Here is a 20707-nt window from a genome sequence, read left to right as displayed (position 1 = left end):
GCTAGACCGTGTAGTATTTTATACATAAGTAGTAAAACCTTTAAGTCACATCTTCAGTGCACAGGAAGCCAGTGCAGGTGAGCCAGTATAGGCGTAATATGATCAAACTTTCTTGTTTTGTCAAAAGTCTAGCAGCCGCATTTTGTACGAATTGTAATCTTTTAATGCTAGACATGAGGAGACCCGAAAATAATGTTTCAGTAATCGAGACGAGACATAACGAACGCATGAATAATGATCTAATTTTAGCGATGTTTCAAAGATGTTGTGACACACACACACTCTGTGCTTCCCTCTGCTGCGGTAGCACACAGAAGCTCCACTAGGAACACCAGACACGCCCCTGCACTCGTCAGGCAGACCGCGCCCACTCTCCGCCGCAGCCGGCGGCAATCAACATCTGACACACCTTGGAATTGATGAGGGACAGCAGTATAAAGACGGTTGACGCTGACTCATCGACGTCGGAATGTAAATCTACTACCTGTAAGCTGCACGTCTCTGACAACCTCATGATCTTGCTCGTTGCCTGTTTCCTTGTGCCTTTTTGTTCCCCTGATCCCTGTATCTCCAGTTCTTCCCCTAGCGCTCGTGTCACCACTGCTGTTTCCCTCCTGGACCTGGTTTGCCTTCCCCGTTCCTTCAATCAATCAATCAATGTTTATTTATATAGCCCTAAATCACAAACGTCTCAAAGGACTGTACAAACCACTACGACTACGACATCCGCGGAAGAACCCACATAAGGGCAAGGAAAATTCACACCCAGTGGGACGCCAGTGACAATGATGACTATGAGAAACCTTGGAGAGGACCTCAAATGTGGGCAACCCCCCCCCCCCCCCCCTTGACCCTGTTTTGGACTTTCGGACTCTCTCTCCTGCCTTTGACCCCTGCTTGGACCTTGGACTTTGCCTGGCTTCTCCCCCCTCGGATTTGGACGCTGAAACATCCAACTCGCACCTCAACAAACCTCACGGTATTCCATCCATCCATCCATTTTCTACCGCTTATTCCCTTTTGGGCTCGCGGGGGGCGCTCGAGCATATCTCAGCTACAATCGGACGGAAGGCGGCGTACACCCTGGACAAGTCGCCACCTCATCGCAGGGCCAACACAGATAGACAGACAACATTCACACTCACATTCACATTCACACACTAGGGCCAATTTAGTGTTGCCAATCAACCTATCCCCAGGTGCATGTCTTTGGAAGGGGGAGGAAGCCGGAGTACCCGGAGGGAACCCACGCATTCACGGGGAGAACATGCAAACTCCACACAGAAAGATCCCGAGCTTGGATTTGAACCCAGGACTGCAGGACCTTCGTATTGTGAGGCAGACGCACTAACCCCTCTGCCACTGTGAAGCCACGGTATTCACATATGGTAATTCCACACATAGTCATTCATGCAGACACATAGTAGCATACACACTCCACGTAATCATCAAGTATTCAATAAATCTGTTGAACTTGACATCCCGTTGCTGTGCCGTCTCCTTCCCCAGTACAACATAACAAAAGATGAAAGAAGGCTGTTTTAGAAACTTTAGTAACTTTTAGTTCACTTGGGAATCTCTTTTTTATGCAAATGCAGATACAACATTACCGGATCGGCACGTGGACTAAAACATTTTTAATCAGCATCAAATAAAACATAGCAACATTGGAAATCACTTTTATTATCTCATTTTTTTTATTCTTTAATTAGGATTCACTTTTTGGGTTATTTGTTCTGAAGTAGGTCAAGCCCTAGTTAGGGTAGTACAGTTTTGTATTAAAAAAAAAATTGTAATCATGCTCTAGTTTTTATTCTAATTTCATTTACACTTATATATATATATATATATATATATATATATATATATATATATATATATATATATATATATATATTGTCACGCGTTCGGCGCACTTGTTGCGCGGAGTTGCCACTTCATGGATGCACAACGACCAGTCAGCAGGATTGCAGGTAAGACTTGTTTTTAATATAATAAAACAAAAGAACACTGACACAAAAATGGAAAAATAAAGCGCGTGCCTAAGCACGGGAAGCTAATGCTAAACTTAGCTGGAGACAAAAAGTACAAAAATATAAGGCGGAACTTAGCACATGGTAAGACATAGAACAAAATACTTAACGTGACTTGTTGAAGCAAACAAGAGTCCAAGACTGAATGTCAAACAGGGGCGGGCATATGTAGGGAGATAAATAATCAAGGGCAGGTGCGCGTGATCAAAGCAGAGACAGGTGACACTAATTGGGTAACTATGACAACGGAAACAAAACCAGGAAGTGCCACAAAGAACTGAGGAGGACAAATACTAGACAGAATGTGATAAACAGAACCAAAACCAGAATATGCCATGATCCAAGACGTGGATCAGGACATATATATGTATATATATATATATATATATATATATACATTTAGACTCAACTTATTTGTGTACTTTTGTCCGTATTTGTTCAAACGGTCTTGTGACAACAATGTTGTTTTTTTTCAAGTATAGCAAAATTCTAAATGATGTCTTTGTCAAAGCATGGGATGATGGCACCATCTTGAATGTTTGCGATGAAAACACAACAAAAATACAATTATAATTAATATTTCAGAACAATTCCTACGAAAGCAATACTATTTGTTTAAATTTAAATCAATCTGATCTACATTTTGATACTACTGCAATTTTGATTGTTTTTGTTCATTTAAAAAAAGCAGTAAAATAAAAAGAACTATAACAACGAGCCAGTCTTTTGAGCGGTTCTTTGAAAGGAACAACTCTAAAAGCTCCAGCTCCCTTCAAAGACAAATTTGCTCTGCAATTTCCACTTTCGTTTTTTTAGCTTCGTCGGCGATCACTCGAAACGAGTATGATTGTACCCCTGTTGGTGGGATTGTCTTCAGGAGAAAGCCTGTGCGTAAAGTGGGGAGTCTGGTGCACAGACAGCCACCACACTGTCCTTGGCAAAGAGAAGGCCAGGGTCCAATGGCATGTAGACCAAGACAATTGGAGGCCCATCTTTGCTGCAGCCTTCTTCCGCCTTTGTGACCGTTGTGGAGCTTCTTTGCAACCATCATCCGCCCACTCCGCCATTAAGGTTTTTTTTAGCTTCACACACACACACACACACACACACACACACACACACACACACACACACACACACACACACACACACACACATACACACACACACACACACACACACATCTTTATATCTGCTGCAGACATACAGTCATACTGTGTACATACAGATGCACTGGAATGCATTCAAAGATGGAACTGTAAACAAATATTCTGCAACTAGACTCCATGTTTATTTCTTTTTTCAACTTGTAGCTTACATCTGACTCACTGTGATGCTTGATTTTGTTATGGACGTGTTATTATATGTCAGGTAATGCCAAAGAAAATGGAACCTTTATACAAATAAGACATACCTCTCCACTCTCACACTCCTTTTCTTCTGCTGTCAGGGCGTTGCAGACTATTGTGTTGTAAAGGAATAATTAAGTGTTTTCTGAAGAGGGAAGTAATAGGCCAAAGGTGCAGATGCATCAGCACGCACTTATAGTGATAACAATTTCACAGGTTACAACAGGCCTCTTTTGTTTGGTGAGCATGAACTCTGTGCTCACATAACAAGCCTTCTAAAGTACACAGAGCAGAGTCAACGTGCTCTATGTATTTATGAAGGCTGTTATTTCTGGTCGTTACAGTTACATACTGAAAGGTTCCCATGTTAACCTTTCTTTTTGTCATTAAAAATGATAAAACATGAGAACATTTTCCCATTTTCTTATGAGTCCATGAAGTGCAATGAAAAGCCAACACTGCGTAACAATTACTGGAGCATATCTTTGACTGGACAACAGCAAACACACAGAGCTGGGAAGAGGAGAGTTTAGTCCAAGGGTGTCCAAACCACGGCCCACAGGCATCTTCAATTTGGCCCGTGAGACAACGGCACAACTTTAATTTCAATAAGCAACCTGGCCTGGCAGGTTGTTTTTGTATTAAATTTACAAACCCCAAAACCAGTGAAGTTGGCACAGTGTGTAAAAAGTAAATACAATTATTTGCAAATTCTGTTCAACCTATGTTCAATTGAATATATCGCAAGGACAAGATACTTAATGTTAGAACTGGAAAACGTTGTTCTTATTCGTAAAGATTACCTCATTTGGAATTTGATGCCTAAAACATGTTTCAAAAAAGCTGGCACAAGTGGCAAAAAAGACTGAGAAAGTTGAGGAATGCTCATTAAACACTTATTTGGAACATCCCAGAGTTGAACAGGCTAATTGGGAACAGGATGGATGGATGGATGGTGTCATGATTGGGCAAAAAAGCAGATTCCATGAAATGCTCAGTCAACAAGGATGGGGCGAGGGTCACCACTTTGTGAACAAATGCGTGAGTAAATTGTGGAACCGTTTAAAACCAACATTTCTCAACGAGCTATTGCAAGGAATTTAGGGATTTCACCATCTACGGTCTGTAATATCATCAAAAGGTTCAGAGAATCTGGAAAAATCACTGCATGTCAACGGTTATATTACAGACCTTCAATCCATCAGTGGGTACTGCATCAAAAAGCGACATCAGTGTGTAAAAGATATCACCACCAGGAACACTTCAAAAAAACACTGTTTGTAACTACAGTTCGTCGCTACATCTGTAAGTGCATGTTAAAACTCTACAATGCAAAGCGAAAGCCATTTATTAACAACACCCAGAAACACTGCTGGCTTTGCTAGAGCCCAAACTCATCTAAGATGGACTGATGCAAAGTGGAAAAGTGTTCTGTGGTCTGAAGAGTCCACATTTAAAATTGTTCTTGGAAACTGTGGACGTTGTGTCCATACAGGTTTTGGAGCAACTTATGTTGCCATCCGTACAACGTTATCATAGACGCCCCTGCTTATTTCAGCAAGACAATGCCAAGCCACGTGTTACAACAGCGGGGCTTAATAGTAAAAAAGTGCGGGTACTAGACTGGCCCGCCTGTAGTCCAGACCTATCTCCCATTGAAAATGTGTGGCACAATATGAAGCCTAAAATACGACAACAGAGACCCCGAACTGTTGAACAACTTAAGCTGTATATCAAGCAAGTATGGGAAAGAATTCCACCTGAAAAGCTTAAAAAATGGGTCTCCTCAGTTCCCAAACATTTACTAAGTGTTTTTAAAAGGAAAGGCCATGTAACACAGTGATAAAAATGCCCCTGTGACAACTTTTTTTTTACAATGTGTTGCTGCCATTAAATTCTAAGTTAATGATTATTTGCAAAAATAAATTAAGTTTCTTAGTTTTAACATTAAATATCTTGTCTTTGCAGTCTATTCAATTTAATACAAAATTGAAAAGGATTTGCAAGTCATTGTATTCTGTTTTACGAATTACACAACGTGCCAACTTCACTGGTTTGATAGTTGCCAATTTGTCGCCATCTTATGAGTAATTTAAGAAAACTAAGGTCAGTGACCATGAAGTTTATATTCTTGATGTCAGAAGCTCCGTATTATATTTTATGATCCAATCCAAACAACCTTTCCTAGACATGGTGCAGGAAAAAAAAAAAATCAACCAGCACATAAAGTCAACACACATGGTCACACATAATGAACTGCTCAATGAACTTTGTGGATATTGTATTAAAAAAAAAACATCCCATCACCATAAAATATTAAAAATTACACCCATATTGAAAGGCATGATGAGTAAAATGCAAAACACTCTCCACCAGGGCCTGAAGTTAACTTTTTTGGCCACCAGCCACTGTGGCAGGTGGATTTTGAAATCCACCTGCCACAGTGGTTTTTTACCAGCCAACATTTTCTGTGCCTAAAATAAAGGTGAACGACTCATTAAATGCATAAGAATGGTTTTTGAATTTGTACAGAATACACACGTACCACTAATACACTATACCGTATGTACACACACACACACACACACACACACACACACACACACACACACACACACACACACACACACACACACACACACACACACACACACACACACACACACACACACACACAAACGGGCTGCTAAGTTGTAACGATAACAGAACAGAGCAGCCATATTACTGTCACTGTGCTGTACTTTAGTTATATACTAACGTTAAAGCAGGTTGGTACTTACTCGCACATCCACACGTAGTCAGAGAAGGGTCTCATCTTCTTTCCTATACATAGTTCTCACAGTCGATTACCCCATCCCATGATGCTTTGCGCGCTGCCATTTTTAGAGGCAAGCTTTCATTGTTTACTCGCTTCGCTTCATTCCACTGCACAAAACCGGTATCAGTAATCTTACAAAACAAACGCAAATGGCCAGTAAACCACCAAAGAAGCGGTACAGAGATGGTTTGGATAAACAAAGGAGACAAAGATACGACAGCAAGACAGAAGCTTATCGGTATCGATCTGTGCGCAGTTTGTAAAACTAAAATGACTATAGCCTTCCTGCTATAACATACATAGACATTCTAAATTATCTGGTTTGTTCCAAGAGTGCTTATACTATGGAAGAATTAAAGACTTTCAAATCACTCGAGGCTTACAACCAGTTCGTGAATGGTTGGGTGAAAGATGTGTACAGCATGACGACAAAAAATTCAGGTCTGGAATTTAGTTTCTTGAAAATTTATTCACTTGATAGTCAATGGTTTAACTTCCAGAAATGTTCATCAATAAGTATTAAACAGGGACTTACTAAAACAAAGACTAAACACAACTTTGTTAAAAAGTAAACAAATGGTGAAGACTATATTGAGTGTTGACCGAGTAGCTTTGGCCTGCTACATTCAGTTAAATGGCACAACAGATCCACACACATTTGTCAAAGCACAAGCAACTGTTGCAATTTTGTCAATCTGCATCGTGTACTGACTACTGGTGTACATATCTAAACGGTCCTCAAATGGGTTTGAATCAGAATATTAGACATAACCTGCGTTTTCTGGGCCTGTAAAAAAATAATACCGTAGAATTAGTTTGAATATGAGAAAAATAAAATTCCTCGATTACTGTAACGTATTATTTTCGGGTCTCCCCATGTCTAGCATTAAAAGATTACAGTTGGTACAAAATGCGGCTGCTAGACTTTTGACAAGAACAAGAAAGTTTGATCACATTACGCCTGTACTGGCTCACCTGCATTGGCTTCCTGTGCACTTAAGATGTGACTTTAAGGTTTTACTACTTACGTATAAAATACTACACGGTCTAGCTCCATCCTATCTTGCCGATTGTATTGTACCATATGTCCCGGCAAGAAATCTGCGTTCAAAGGACTCCGGCTTGTTAGTGATTCCCAAAGCCCAAAAAAAGTCTGTGGGCTATAGAGCTTTTTCATTTCGGGCTCCAGTACTCTGGAATGCCCTCCCGGTAACAGTTCGAGATGCCACCTCAGTAGAAGCATTTAAGTCTCACCTTAAAACTCATTTGTATACTCTAGCCTTTAAATAGACTCCCTTTTTAGACCAGTTGATCTGCCGTTTCTTTTCTTTTTCTTCTATGTCCCACTCTCCCTTGTGGAGGGGGTCCGGTCCGATCCGGTGGCCATGTACTGCTTGCCTGTGTATCGGCTGGGGACATCTCTGCGCTGCTGATCCGCCTCCGCTTGGGATGGCTTCCTGCTGGCTCCGCTGTGAACGGGACTCTCGCTGCTGTGTTGGATCCGCTTTGGACTGGACTCTCGCGACTGTGTTGGATCCATTATGGATTAAACGTTCACAGTATCATGTTAGACCCGCTCGACATCCATTGCTTTCCTCCTCTCCAAGGTTCTCATAGTCATTATTGTCACCGATGTCCCACTGGGTGTGAGTTTTCCTTGCCCTTATGTGGGCCTACCGAGGATGTCGTAGTGGTTTGTGCAGCCCTTTGAGACACTAGTGATTTAGGGCTATATAAGTAAACATTGATTGATTGAAAATTGACTAAAACGTTTGCTTATCTGTAACAAAATGATCTGAACATATCTTCGATGACTGGGAGGGCTCGTCTTTCCTATTTATGCTTGCTAACCATGCCCTTCGCCGATCTTCGCTTATTTTCTGGGTTAGTTCGCCTTCGTGGCGACGAATTTTAGGAATACTAAAGAATCCACGTTTGACTGAACTTTGGCGGCGATTAGTGCACCCATTAACCCAACACGAAACTACCATATTGTGTGCTTTTGGCTACCTGCGTGACGATTGTTTGCCTTTCAAAATGTCGCACGACCCTTCGTGACCCGGATGAATGACGTCACATGAAAAGCATGTATTGCGTGTACATTCCGAAACAGGAGCTTCATCCTCTCCAACTGCGCTGTTTTCATTGAGGTCAGTGCCTTGACCGCAGCTGTCAGCTCTGGGGGAGCCGTCTTCCCCACTTTACAGTTGATCGTTTGCAAGTGGCTTTTTGAGGACTCGTGGTCCTTAATTGCCTCTAACTTTAAGTTTTTTGTCCCGATTACAAATGGGTTTGATTTCGCTTTCTCCGAGCCATACATACGGCAATCCTGACAATACATTCCTTCTGTTGTGACGTCGTAGACCAGGCAGTCGCGAACCTTGCCATCCCCGCTTACTTTCCACTTCGTATTAAAACGTCCTTTTTTTAAATCGTTCTCCTCGTCCTCCTTTTGTTGGCATGTTAAAGCCTGAGCCGTCCTCTTCACGCCAGCGATATGCCGCCACATTTTGGTTTTAAAATCCAAGAAAATGGCACGGGTGCTTGCTTAGAACACACAACACACATAGGCTACCTGATTGGTCAACACTTGTTCAGTGTTGTGTTGTCTTATTGGCAAGCATTTAATTCTCACCTTAAAACTCATTTGTATACTCTAGCCTTTAAATAGACCTCCTTTTTAAGACCAGTTGATCTGCCGCTTCTTTTCTTTTTCTCCTCTGTCCCCCCCTCCCTTGTGGAGGGGGTCCGGTCCGATGGCCATGGATGAAGTACTGGCTGTCCAGAGTCGGGACCCAGGATGGACCGCTCGTCGGGACCCAGGATGGACCGCTCGCCTGTGTATCGGTTGGGGACATCTTTACGATGCTGATCCGACTCCGCTTGGGATGGTTTCCTGTGGACGGGACTCTCGCTGCTGTCTTGGATCCGCTTTGAACTGAACTCTCGCGGCTGTGTTGGAGCCACTATAGATTGAACTTTCACAGTATCATGTTAGACCCGCGCGACATCCATTGCTTTCGGTCCCCTAGGGGGGGGGGGGGGGTTGCCCACATATGAGGTCCTCTCCAATGTTCTCATAGTCATCATCGTCACTGGCATCCCACTGGGTGTGATTTCTCCTTGCCCACTGGGTGTGAGTTTTCCTTGCCCTGATGTGGGTTCTTCCGAGGATGTCGTAGTCGTAGTGGTTTGTGCAGTCCTTTGAGACATTTGTGATTTAGGGCTATATAAATAAACATTGATTGATTGAATGTTCCCTCTAATTGTTAATGTGTGTGAGGATACGCAAAAACTCCCTGAGCATTCATCGGCAAACGTGAGCAATTTCAGACGTGCACACTTTGGCCACACCAGCAGCACACCTGTCCCAAAGCTGACTTAATAATTGAATAATCAAATGACAGCAGTCATTTTCCAGGACATTTTTTCTAATATAAGTGAATTGGCCCACTTAAATAAACAAACACAATCTTGTTTTTCATGAGCTGTGTGTTATAGTATTTTAGGCCTAGGTGAGGGTCCAGCTTTGGAAATAATTTGTACACCTTTCAGAGATCACATTTAGTTACGCTTAATATATCTTTTTGTTAGCATTCCTCTAGTCTAGTGACAGCGTTCCATGATTGATATTCATAAAAAAATGTACATTCTTAATAAATGACAGTAGAAAAAGCACATCTGTTTGGGAAGTCATAGTGTAACGATCTGGAATTGACACTCTGTGTGGTATTGGAGTTATCCGACTTTTTGTGTGGCCTTAAATGCATCACTGGCGAAGTGCCTTGACTACTGCGTGCGTTGGAGCAAGTAAGAGATGACAGTCGATATGACAGATGGCAAAGAGTTGGTTTGAACGTGGTTTGTACGGCAGACAATGACCAGTTTTGCGAGATAGAAGTTGTTGTTTTTTTTCTATGTTTCTGTTGTGGTTACGGCCGACAAACAGTTTTTTGTAATGGATGGAATTCCTGCCCTCTTTAAAGCGTCTCTAAAGACTTAATAATTTAACAGTGTTGACGAATATTGTTCTCCCCACTTGCCTTCACATGTTACTCACAGTTGCATTGCGAAATTATACAGAACAAATTGTTATCTGTGTTTATTGTGTTTATAGTTCAGATGGGATTTGACTGGGCGCAGCATGGATTTGCCGTGCGCAGAGGGCGTGTGAGCAATGCGCAATTGCGCAGGCGCGCACTTTAGAGGGAACGTTGCTTATTGGCTACCCGTCAATGTGGCATGTAGATTGACAGTTTCATCCGCCAATCACAAAAGTTACCCTCATCTGGCGTGTGGGCGGGTGCCAATTTCATTTCAAGTAAACAAGGTAAGAGCTGAACGTTCACATACTCTTGATATTCAGCTATAAAAAAACTAAAAAAAACTGACAAAATACAATGAACTGGATGAATGAGAACGTCCATAGACAGGGAGAAATTTCATTAGGATTGGGGACAAGCGGTAGAAAATTGTTGGAAGGTTGGGTTATGTATGATGAGTCACAATTAGCTAAGTTTAGGGCAAAACATTAGCCAAACCTGACACATGAAACGTCACACATAAACATAGCTGTCGGTATCGGTGCATTTGTGGCAATTTCAAGTATTTTGTCTTATCAAACTCAACATTTTCTCAACGAAATTATTGGGTGCAGAAGATTTAAAAGAAGGAATGTAGTAGTTTTGGCTTATTGTAGTTTGTAGTGTGAATGTTGTCTGTCTATCTGTGTTGGCCCTGCGATGAGGTGGCGACTCGTCCGGGTTGTACCCAGCCTTCCGCCCGATTGTAGCTGAGATAGGCGCCAGCGCCCCCTGCGACCCCAACAGGGAATAAGCGGTAGAAATGAATGGATGGATGGATGGGACATTTGCTACAATGTTTTCTCCAAAGAGTGTTTTTGCGACCAGTCACAGACACAAGTGGTGGATCATTGACATGAGTTCTTGAAACTTTATTTTTGTCTGCTCATTTCTCAAATCCATGATGCTTTGTTACAAACGAGTATAAAAGTTAGATACTGTAAGTTTCCAATCTTGACACAAACATTTGTTCATTTTTATTGATTTCCGGTCATGTAAAGATGGAGTTTGTTCATGTCTGGTTTGTGAGACAAATCAATCAATCCATCAATCAATGTTTATTTATCCGTCCATCCCATCCATTTTCTACCGCTTATTCCCTTTGGGGTCCCTGGGGGCGCTGGTGTCTATCTCAGCTACAATCGGGCGGAAGGCGGTGTACACCCTGGACAAGTCGCCACCTCATCGCAGGGCCAATGTTTATTTATTTAGCCCTAAATCACAAGTGTCTCAAAGGGCTGCACAAACCACAACGACATCCTTGGTACAGAGCCCACATACGGGCAAGGAAAAACCTCTCAACCAAACAAGGCCAAGTACCCAAGGATTTCAAGATAGCAAGAGTATAACCCCCCTTTACAAAAAAGGAAGCAAATTATAACCTGGTAACTACCGACCTGTTTTTTATTCTCAGTTCCATTTAGAAAGTAATGGAAAACATAGTTTATGAACAGGTCAATAGATACCTTGCTACTAATTAACTAATGTACAAATTCCAATCCGGCTTCAGAACTAACCACTCCACTGAAACATGCCTTTTCTATCTGACCGACCACATCAAACATTAGGTGGACGCGGGCAAATACTGCGGCATGGTCATGCTGGACATTCAGAAGGCCTTTGACACTGTTAATCCCGCTACTGTTGGATAAGCTCCGAGCAATCGGATTCGATAAAACCTCATCGAGCTGGATGCAATCTTAATTAGAGGGGAGGAAACAGGTGGTAGAGGTGAACGGCACCATGTCCCCCACCCCTCTCAGTAAGCTGTGGAGTCCCCCAAGGCAGTATACTAGGACTTTTACTGTTCCTAAGATACGTAAATGACATTCCATCAGCATGCGACTCTGAATTGTTCCTGTTTGCGGATGACTCGGCCTTGCTGGTATCCGGCAAGGAAAAGTCACAGGTGGAACAAATCCTCAGTGCTGAACTCCTTAGTATTTGCACCTGGCTCGCTGACAACAAGCTATCCATACACTTAGGTAAAACGGAATCCATCCTATTTGGGTCCCACATCAACCTTAAGAAAGTCAGTGACTTCACTATAAAAGTGGGTGACATTGTTATCACCATGAAAGATGAGGTCACCTACCTAGGTTCCATTTTAGAGGCTAATCTTTCCTGTGATAAAATGGCAACCAGGGTAATCAAAAAGGTCAACCAAAGAACGAGATTCCTCTACAGAATCTCCTCTCTGGTCCTCAGAAGCACTTTGAAGATTCTAGCGGGAACTCTCATTCAACCCTTTTTCGATTACGCTTGCACCACCTGGTACCCCAGCACCTCCAAAACCCTCATGTCTAGACTCCAAACATCCCAGAACAAGCTAGTCAGGTTACTTTTAGACCTCCACCCCAGATCACACCTCACTCCAACCCACTTCTCCAAAGTGGGCTGGCTTAGGGTGGAGGACAGAGTAAAACAACTTGCACTGAGCCTAGTCTATAAAATTCGCTACACCTCTCTGATACCGAAGTACATGTCAAACTACTTTCTTAACGTACATGACCGCCATAACTACAACACCAGGGGGAGCTCCACAAACCACGTTACACCCAGATTCCGATCTAACAAAAGTCTTAACTCATTCTCTTTCTATGCCACATCTATGTGGAATGCACTCCCAACAGGTGTAAAAGTAAGTGCATCTCTACCCTCCTTCAAAACCGCTCTAAAAAAAACACGTCCAGGCAACTTCAACCATTTACTAATACCCTCCCCCCTTCAGATCCCATCTCCCCGGATTGTAAATAACCAAATGTAAATAATCAAAAGTATTTCTAATGTATATACTTGTTCTTATGCTATGTGAACTCACTATGTTCTCTGCTGGCTGTACATATCCTACTAAATAAGACCTACACTGTTTCAATGTCCACATTTCTCTGTTGATGCAATTGTTGATGACTGAAGTACTGATATCAACCAAAGCTCCACATCCCACCCCCCGGATTTTAAATAATGTCAATAATTCAATATATATACTATGTTGATTAACTTGTGTGATGACTGTATTGTGCTGATAATATATTTTTGTACCATTAATTGATTTACGTGGACCCCGACTTAAAAACTTATCCGGGTGTTACCATTTAGTGGTCAATTGTACGGAATATGTACTCAACCGTACTAATAAAAGTTTCAATCAATCAATCAAAAAACCCCAATGAAAATGTTTTCCATGTTTTCCTTTAGCCAGGTTATAGTCCTTTTGCCCCTGTGATTTCTGTTGAAACATTAATTATCCTGTGCTGAAAAGTCCCCATTTCAATAGAGTGTATATTTGGGTGTTTTTTAAAGTATTATTATTATCATTATCATAAATATCATTATTATTATTTTATCAATATTGTTTAACTGCCTTTTGTGTGTGTGTGTGTATATATATATATATATACATACATACATGTGTGTGTGTGTGTAATAGTGTGTAATACTGATGTAGCAAGCTACTTTTGCCGTGTAGCTTTCGGTGTAGTCTGCTACTACAACTTTCTGGGGATCACTTCAGCTGTTGCTTTGCTACATTTAATCAAAAGTAACTGTAGTTAACTATTAGTTACTACATGTTGCAAGTAGTTTTCTCATCACTCTACCTCAGTAACATTACCTCAACCCATAAAAAGTGTGTGTAAACATACATCTTTCACAAGTTGTTCAACATGGGGGGCGGGGGGCTAGAGCATATTGCAGCTGCAGTCGGGCGGAAGGCGGCGTACACCAAGGACAAGTCGCCGCCTCATCGCAGGGCCAGCACAGATAGACAGACAACATTCACACTCACATTCACACACTAGAGCCAATTTAGTTTTGCCAATCAACCTATCCCCAGGTGCATTTATTTGGAGGTGGGAGGAAGCCGGAGTACCCGGAGGGAACCCACGCAGTCACGGGGAGAACATGCAAACTCCACACAGAAATTGAACTCAGGACCTTCATATTGTGAGGCACATGGACTAACCCCTGTTCCACCATGCTAGCGACTTAAATTATTACCTCTCACAATGCCATAATTTATGTCACCACATGACCATTGCTGGAGAAATATTATACAGGAACACATTTACGCCCTACTGTGGATTGAATCACATAAAAAGTGTACAAAACGGGTTATTTTCTGGCGAATTTCAAAATCACTTAAAACGCATTACCGATTAAACACATCTTATGTGGTACTGTCAAAATTAAAATTGCAAAAAACATATTAAAAGTCCACCCATCCATTTTGTACCGCTTGTCCCGTTCGGGGTCATGTGGGTGCTGGAGCCTATCCCAAAAGTGAAAAAATAAAATATTTAAACTCACAATTAGCCGGACCTATTCGACGCTGTATAAGCCAGCGGTAACTCTCGTCGTCAGCTTATTCGAGTCGAAATGGCGAGCATTTCATCGACAGAACAGCTGAGCTAGCTTCTTGTGTTGGCCAACATCTTTTCGCAACGTGTAGTTTCTCTTTAAAAATCCTTCTTGAAAATGGCCTTGCAAATATATATCTGTCACCTCATCAACGTTTTGTTCTCCTTCTCTTGGCTATGGCACAACACTTCCCGCTTCCTGCTAAATTGAAACTCGTGATTGGATACTCACTTTGGAATGACAAGTGAGTATCCAATCACAGTCTCGTTAACATCAGGCTACCTAGATAGACTACTGTCAACAACTTGTGATCTGTTTGGCAACTGTCTCTCAATTTTATGTGTTCTCAAAATTCATCCGCCAACGAGTAATCAATCACAGGACGCGTAAAAGTCACGTTCAATGTGAGGCCATCTAAAAGGCCTTACTTGTGATCTGATTGGCTATTGCAATCATCTATCAACTATATGTCCCCGGTCACTTACAGTGCACGAACGCCCGCATTGTGGATTCTGAAGGCCTCTAGCAAATTTCGTAAAGCAGGGCAACATAAGCTAGCTGAATTCTAATTGGATACAGTGGGGCAAAAAAGTATTTAGTCAGCCACCGATTGTGCAAATTCTCCCACTTAAAATGATGACAGAGATCTGTAATTGTCATCATAGGTACACTTCAACTGTGAGAGACGGAATGTGAAAAAAAATCCAGGAATTCACATTGTAGGAATTTTTATGAATTTATTTGTAAATTATGTTGGAAAATAAGTATTTCGTCAACCATTCAAAGCTCTCACTGATGGAAGGAGGTTTTGGATCAAAATCTCACGATACATGGCCCCATTCATTCTTTCCTTAACACGGATCAATCGTCCTGTCCCCTTAGCAGAAAAACAGCCCCAAAGCATAATGTTTCCACCCCCATGCTTCACAGTAGGTTTGGTGTTCTTGGGATGTAACTCAGTAAATAAATAATAAATGGGTTGTACTTGTATAGCGCTTTTCTACCTTCAAGGTACTCAAAGCGCTTTGACACTACTTCCACATTTACCCATTCACAAACACATTCACACACTGATGGAGGGAGCTGCCATGCAAGGCGCTAACCAGCACCCATCAGGAGCAAGGGTGAAGTGTCTTGCTCAGGACACAACAGACATGACAAAGTTGGTACTAGGTGGGGATTGAACCAGCGACCCTTGGGTTGCGCGCGGCCACTCTTCCACTGCGCCACGCCATCCCTAGTATTCATCTTCCTCCAAACACGACGAGTTGAGTTTATACCAAAATGGATACATGGATGATACAGCAGAGGATTGGGAGAATGTCATGTGGTCAGATGAAACCAAAATAGAACTTTTTGGTATAAACTCAACTCGTCGTGTTTAGAGGAAGAAGAATACTGAGTTGCATCCCAAGAACACCAGACCTACTGTGAAGCATGGGGGTGAAAACATCATGCTTTGGGGCTGTTTTTCTGCAAAGGGGACAGGACGATTGATCCGTGTTAAGGAAAGAATGAATGGGGCCACGTATCGTGAGATTTTGAGCCAAAACCTCCTTCCATCACTGAGAGCTTTGAATGTTTGACCAAATACTTATTTTCCACCATAATTTACAAATAAATACTTTAAAATTCCTACAATGTGAATTTCTGGATGTTTTTTTTCACATTCTGTCTCTCACAGTTGAAGTGTACCTATGATGAAAATTACAGACCTCTGTCATCATTTTAAGTGGGAGAACTTGCACAATCGGTGGCTGACTAAATACTTTTTTGCCCCACTGTACAAACTAAAACTAAAAACAACATCACTGGAAGGAGCATACTATGACGTGAAGAGAATATGAATACTTTTAGATAGTCTTAGACAAACTTTAATGATCCACAAGGGCAATTATTCTATTATGTATTTAGGGAAAGTAAATTAAAACATTATTTTGTCTTTAATTCTGATCATGATTTCTGGTTATGTTAACCCAGCAGAGAAGGCCTTGCTGGTACTGACGGCACACTACTGCTGAAATACTGTTGCACTAATATTAGGTGAACCTTTCAGCTGACTGGAACTTAGTGCTCTATCTAAGCTTTTGTATGTGAGCTGCATTGTTTTACAGAGCGCTCTCTATATTGTCAGTTGGAGGCCAGGGGATGTGTGTGTGTGTGTGTGTGTGTGTGTGTGTGTGTGTGTGTGTGTGTGTGTGTGTTGGGGTGGGCTTGAATGCTGTGTGTGCTGACAAGGACCTTCCGTGATGACATTCACATGATGACTGCTGTGACAAAGAGTTCTGAAAGAAGGGAGCAAATGTAAAGAGAGGAACTAGAAATGACAGATATCTAAAGAGAGATTAACAGCATATTTGACAGGCCGGTCAAGACAATTGGAGGTCATCAGAGAAAAGGCTGGCCCGTGCTTCACAGGGATGGAATCCAACAGACTGAGGCAAACTTGGGAATATCAGTAACGGATTGTCACAAGTGGATTTCTCCAACATGGACTAGTGTGGAAAGTTGTCACGAAGAAATATTTACAGACGTTCCTTACTCCAAACAACTGGTTTCCCATTGTAGAGGGTGACAGTGGACCGGCTGTCAGCATGCAGGAGTCTCCGGGTGCCATGGGTGTAGATGGCAGCTACACCAGCAACGTTCCAGCCTTTCTCACCAAACTGTGGACTCTGGTGGAGGATCCAGATACCAACCACCTCATCTGCTGGAGTGCTGTGAGTAGCTTTAAAAATGTGTTGGTAAGCCAGGGACAAACGTGAGTATCTCATGTAAGGTTTTACTCATAGCAACTCTGATATTTATTCTTGTGTTCCTCCTTAATTTGTCTTACACAAGACCCATAAAAGGTCCCCCATTCTACGACTAACCCAATGTCGCTCCCCATACACAGGGCCGACTGATCTTAAGCGGGGGCCCCTGGGAAAACCTCAACAACTCAACACCCCCCACCCGAAAACAGTTAGAAAAGATAAATCATGATTTCACTCAACAGAACAGAAACAATGCAAAAATATCACCAATTTTTTTTAATTGTTAATGAATACATCTCCTTCGCGACAGGCGCATACACATCTATGCGAGTGTGAATAAAGGTCTCTCGCGATGGCGATGTGGGTTTGAGCCCTGCTCGGAGCAGTTGGAAAAAACAACTCAAGCCAAGAGAGAGAGAGAGAGAGAGAGAGAGAGTATACGATTGCCAGACAAACCTGAGTTGTTTGTGATTGACAGCTATGAACACCAATTATTGCATTCCACCGTCAAAATGCCCGTAAACCCATGCATTATGGCGGCCTTGCCCATCCAAACAAAATTCAATCAATCAATCAAAATTCACTTATATAGCCCTTACTTACAAATGTCTCAAAGGGCCTCACAAGCCACAACAATATCCTCGGCTTAGATCCCACATCAGGGCAAGAAAAAACTCAACCCAATGGGAACAACTTGAAACCTTGGAATGGACCGATGATGTGGGGGGCCCCCTTTGGGTGACCGGTGCAATGGATGCCGAGTGGATACGGTTAATAATGTAAGAGTACATTTTTTTCAATACATTGTTTTTTATTTGGTCGTCAGTTTATGTAAACAGTACACTTCAAGTGCATAGCACATAAATAAGGTATAGGCTGAGGCAAAAAGCGTATTATGCCGACCCTTGCTACATTCACTTTGTACATGTCAAATAGAGAAAAAAAAATAAAAACAAGAAATCAATCTTGAGATAAAGAAACACAAGAAAGGACTCTATAGTCCCTGTCAAAATAATAGTACTTGATCACATGCAATGTTAGGTATGTAAAAATATGCATGTACCAATCCATGTCTCCCGTCCATAGTGTGGCGAGCAAGGGATCCTTTTGCATGTAGACACGTCAGCAATGCATAGATGTCACCGACTGATGCATAAAACAGTGGTCCATCCCGGTCCCGACTTGGAACAGCTAGTCTCTCCTCCGTTGAAGTTGATTCATGGTCACCTGATAACCTCTCCATGCAGGAAAGAGGGGCAGAGAAGAAAAGAGAGACGGCTGATCAACTGGTCTAAAAAGGGGTCTATTGAAAGGCTTCAAATGAGTTTTAAGATGGGACTTAAATGTTTCTACTAAGTTAGCGTCTTTAATTGTTTTCCAAAAGGGCATTCCAGAGTACTGGAGGCTGAATAGAAAACGCTCTGTTGCCGGAATATTTATTTTGGGCTGTGGGAATCACTAATAAGCTGGAGTTCTTAAAAGGCAGATTTCTTGCCGGGACATATGGTACAATACAATCAGTAAGGTAGGATAGAGCTAGACCAGTGGTTCTTAACCTTGTTGGAGAACCACCAGTTTCATATGTGAATTCACTGAACCCTTCTTTAGTGAAAAAGAAAATGTTTTTTTTTTTTTTTCAAATTCAAGACAAAGTTATATGTTTTTGGTAACATTTTAGTATGGGGAACATATTCTAAGTAACAAAGACTTATTTTAGAGTTATTTGCACACTAGGGGAACATATTCTAAGTAATAAAGACTTAATTTAGAGTTATTTGGACACGAGGGGAACATATTGAATGTATAACTAGACTTAATTCAGAGTTATTTGGTTAGGGTTAGGGTCAGGGTTAGAGGGTTAGGGTTATAATAAAGCCATGCTGAATAAAGCATTAATAAGTACTTAATAATGACTAGTCAAGAGCCAATACGTTACTATTTTTTATGTTAATGAGCAACTAATTAATGGTGAATATGTTCCCCATACTAAAGTGTTACCATGTTGTTGTTTTGTACTGGTGCACAAAATTAACCGTGCAGGAACAGCACCTTCTTCAAACAACAAAACCAACACAGTACATAAATTCACAACAAATTGCATACCTGTATATCAGTCAGCTGTTGCCGTATCTGTAATATGCCGATAGGGGGAAATTTGTATTGACATGATGAGTCGGGTGTGTTTTGACCTCCGCCGAACCCCTGAGGCCGACTCACCGAACCCCTAGGGTTCGATCGAACCCAGGTTAAGAACCACTGAGCTAGACCATGTAGTATTTTATACGTAAGTGGTAAAACCTTAAAGTCACATCTTAAGTGCACAGGAAGCCAGTGCAGGTGAGCCAGTACAGGTGTGATATGATCAAACTTTCTTGTTCTTGTCAAAAGTCTAGCAGCCGCATTTTGTACCAACTGTAACCGTTTAATGCCAGACAGAGGGAGACCCGAACATAATAGGTTAGAGTAATCGAGACGAGACGTAACAGACGCATGAATAATGATCTCAGCGTCGCTGGTGGACAAAATAGAACACATTTTAGTGATATTACGGAGATGAAAGAAGGCCGCTTTAGTAACACTCTTAATGTGTGACTCAAACAAGAGAGTTGGGTCGGAGATAATACCGAAATTCTTTACGGAGTCGCATTGTATATTTGTTTTGTCAAATCTTAAGGTGGTATTATTAAATAGGAGGACTGATAATGAAGATTTCCGTTTTTTTCCCGTCAAAATGCAAAAAATTGCTGGACATCCATTGTTTAATTTCATTAAGACACGCCTCCAGGTGACTACAATCTGGCGTGTTGGTCAGCTTTAAGGGCATGTAGAGTTGGGTGTCATCAGCATAACAGTGAAAGCTAACACCGTATTTGCGTATGATGTCACCTAGCGGCAGCATATAGGTACTAAAGAGTGCAGGGCCAGGAACTGACGCCACGTTACCTTAACATGTTGTATGTTTACTAGAGATGTGAATTGTTGAGCACCTCACAATTCTGATTTGATTTGATTCTTGGGGGTGATGATTCGATTCAGAAGCGATTCTCGATTCAAAACGATTCTCAATTCAAAATCAACACTTTTTTAATAACAATGGTTTCCACATATATACACACATATATATGTGTTTATGTATATATATATATATATATATATATATATGTGTATGTATATATTAGGGACGGCGTGGCGCAGTGGTAGAGTGGCCGTGCGCAACCCGAGGGTCCTTGGTTCAATCCCAACCTAGTACGTCAGGTCCGTTGTGTCCTGAGCAAGACACTTCACCCTTGCTCCTGATGGGTGCTGGTTA

At 41.7% G+C, this 20707-nt stretch overlaps 1 protein-coding gene across 2 annotated transcripts in view; it reads left to right on the top strand.

Annotated features, from left to right (window-relative positions):
- The first annotated feature begins 16822 nt into the window (after positions 1-16822).
- Positions 16823-20707, top strand: part of hsf4 (heat shock transcription factor 4) — an 83727-nt gene continuing 79842 nt past the window's right edge. For both annotated transcript variants that reach the window (XM_061917423.1, XM_061917422.1), the window contains exon 1: positions 16823-17361. In XM_061917423.1, the coding sequence (XP_061773407.1) occupies positions 17236-17361 (126 nt within the window). In that variant the 5' untranslated portion in view covers positions 16823-17235. The remainder of the gene's footprint in view (positions 17362-20707) is intronic.

The sequence above is a fragment of the Nerophis ophidion genome, linkage group LG12 (genome assembly GCF_033978795.1).
Source record: "Nerophis ophidion isolate RoL-2023_Sa linkage group LG12, RoL_Noph_v1.0, whole genome shotgun sequence".
NCBI lineage: Eukaryota > Metazoa > Chordata > Actinopteri > Syngnathiformes > Syngnathidae > Nerophis > Nerophis ophidion.
This window is presented reverse-complemented; position numbering and strand designations above follow the sequence as displayed.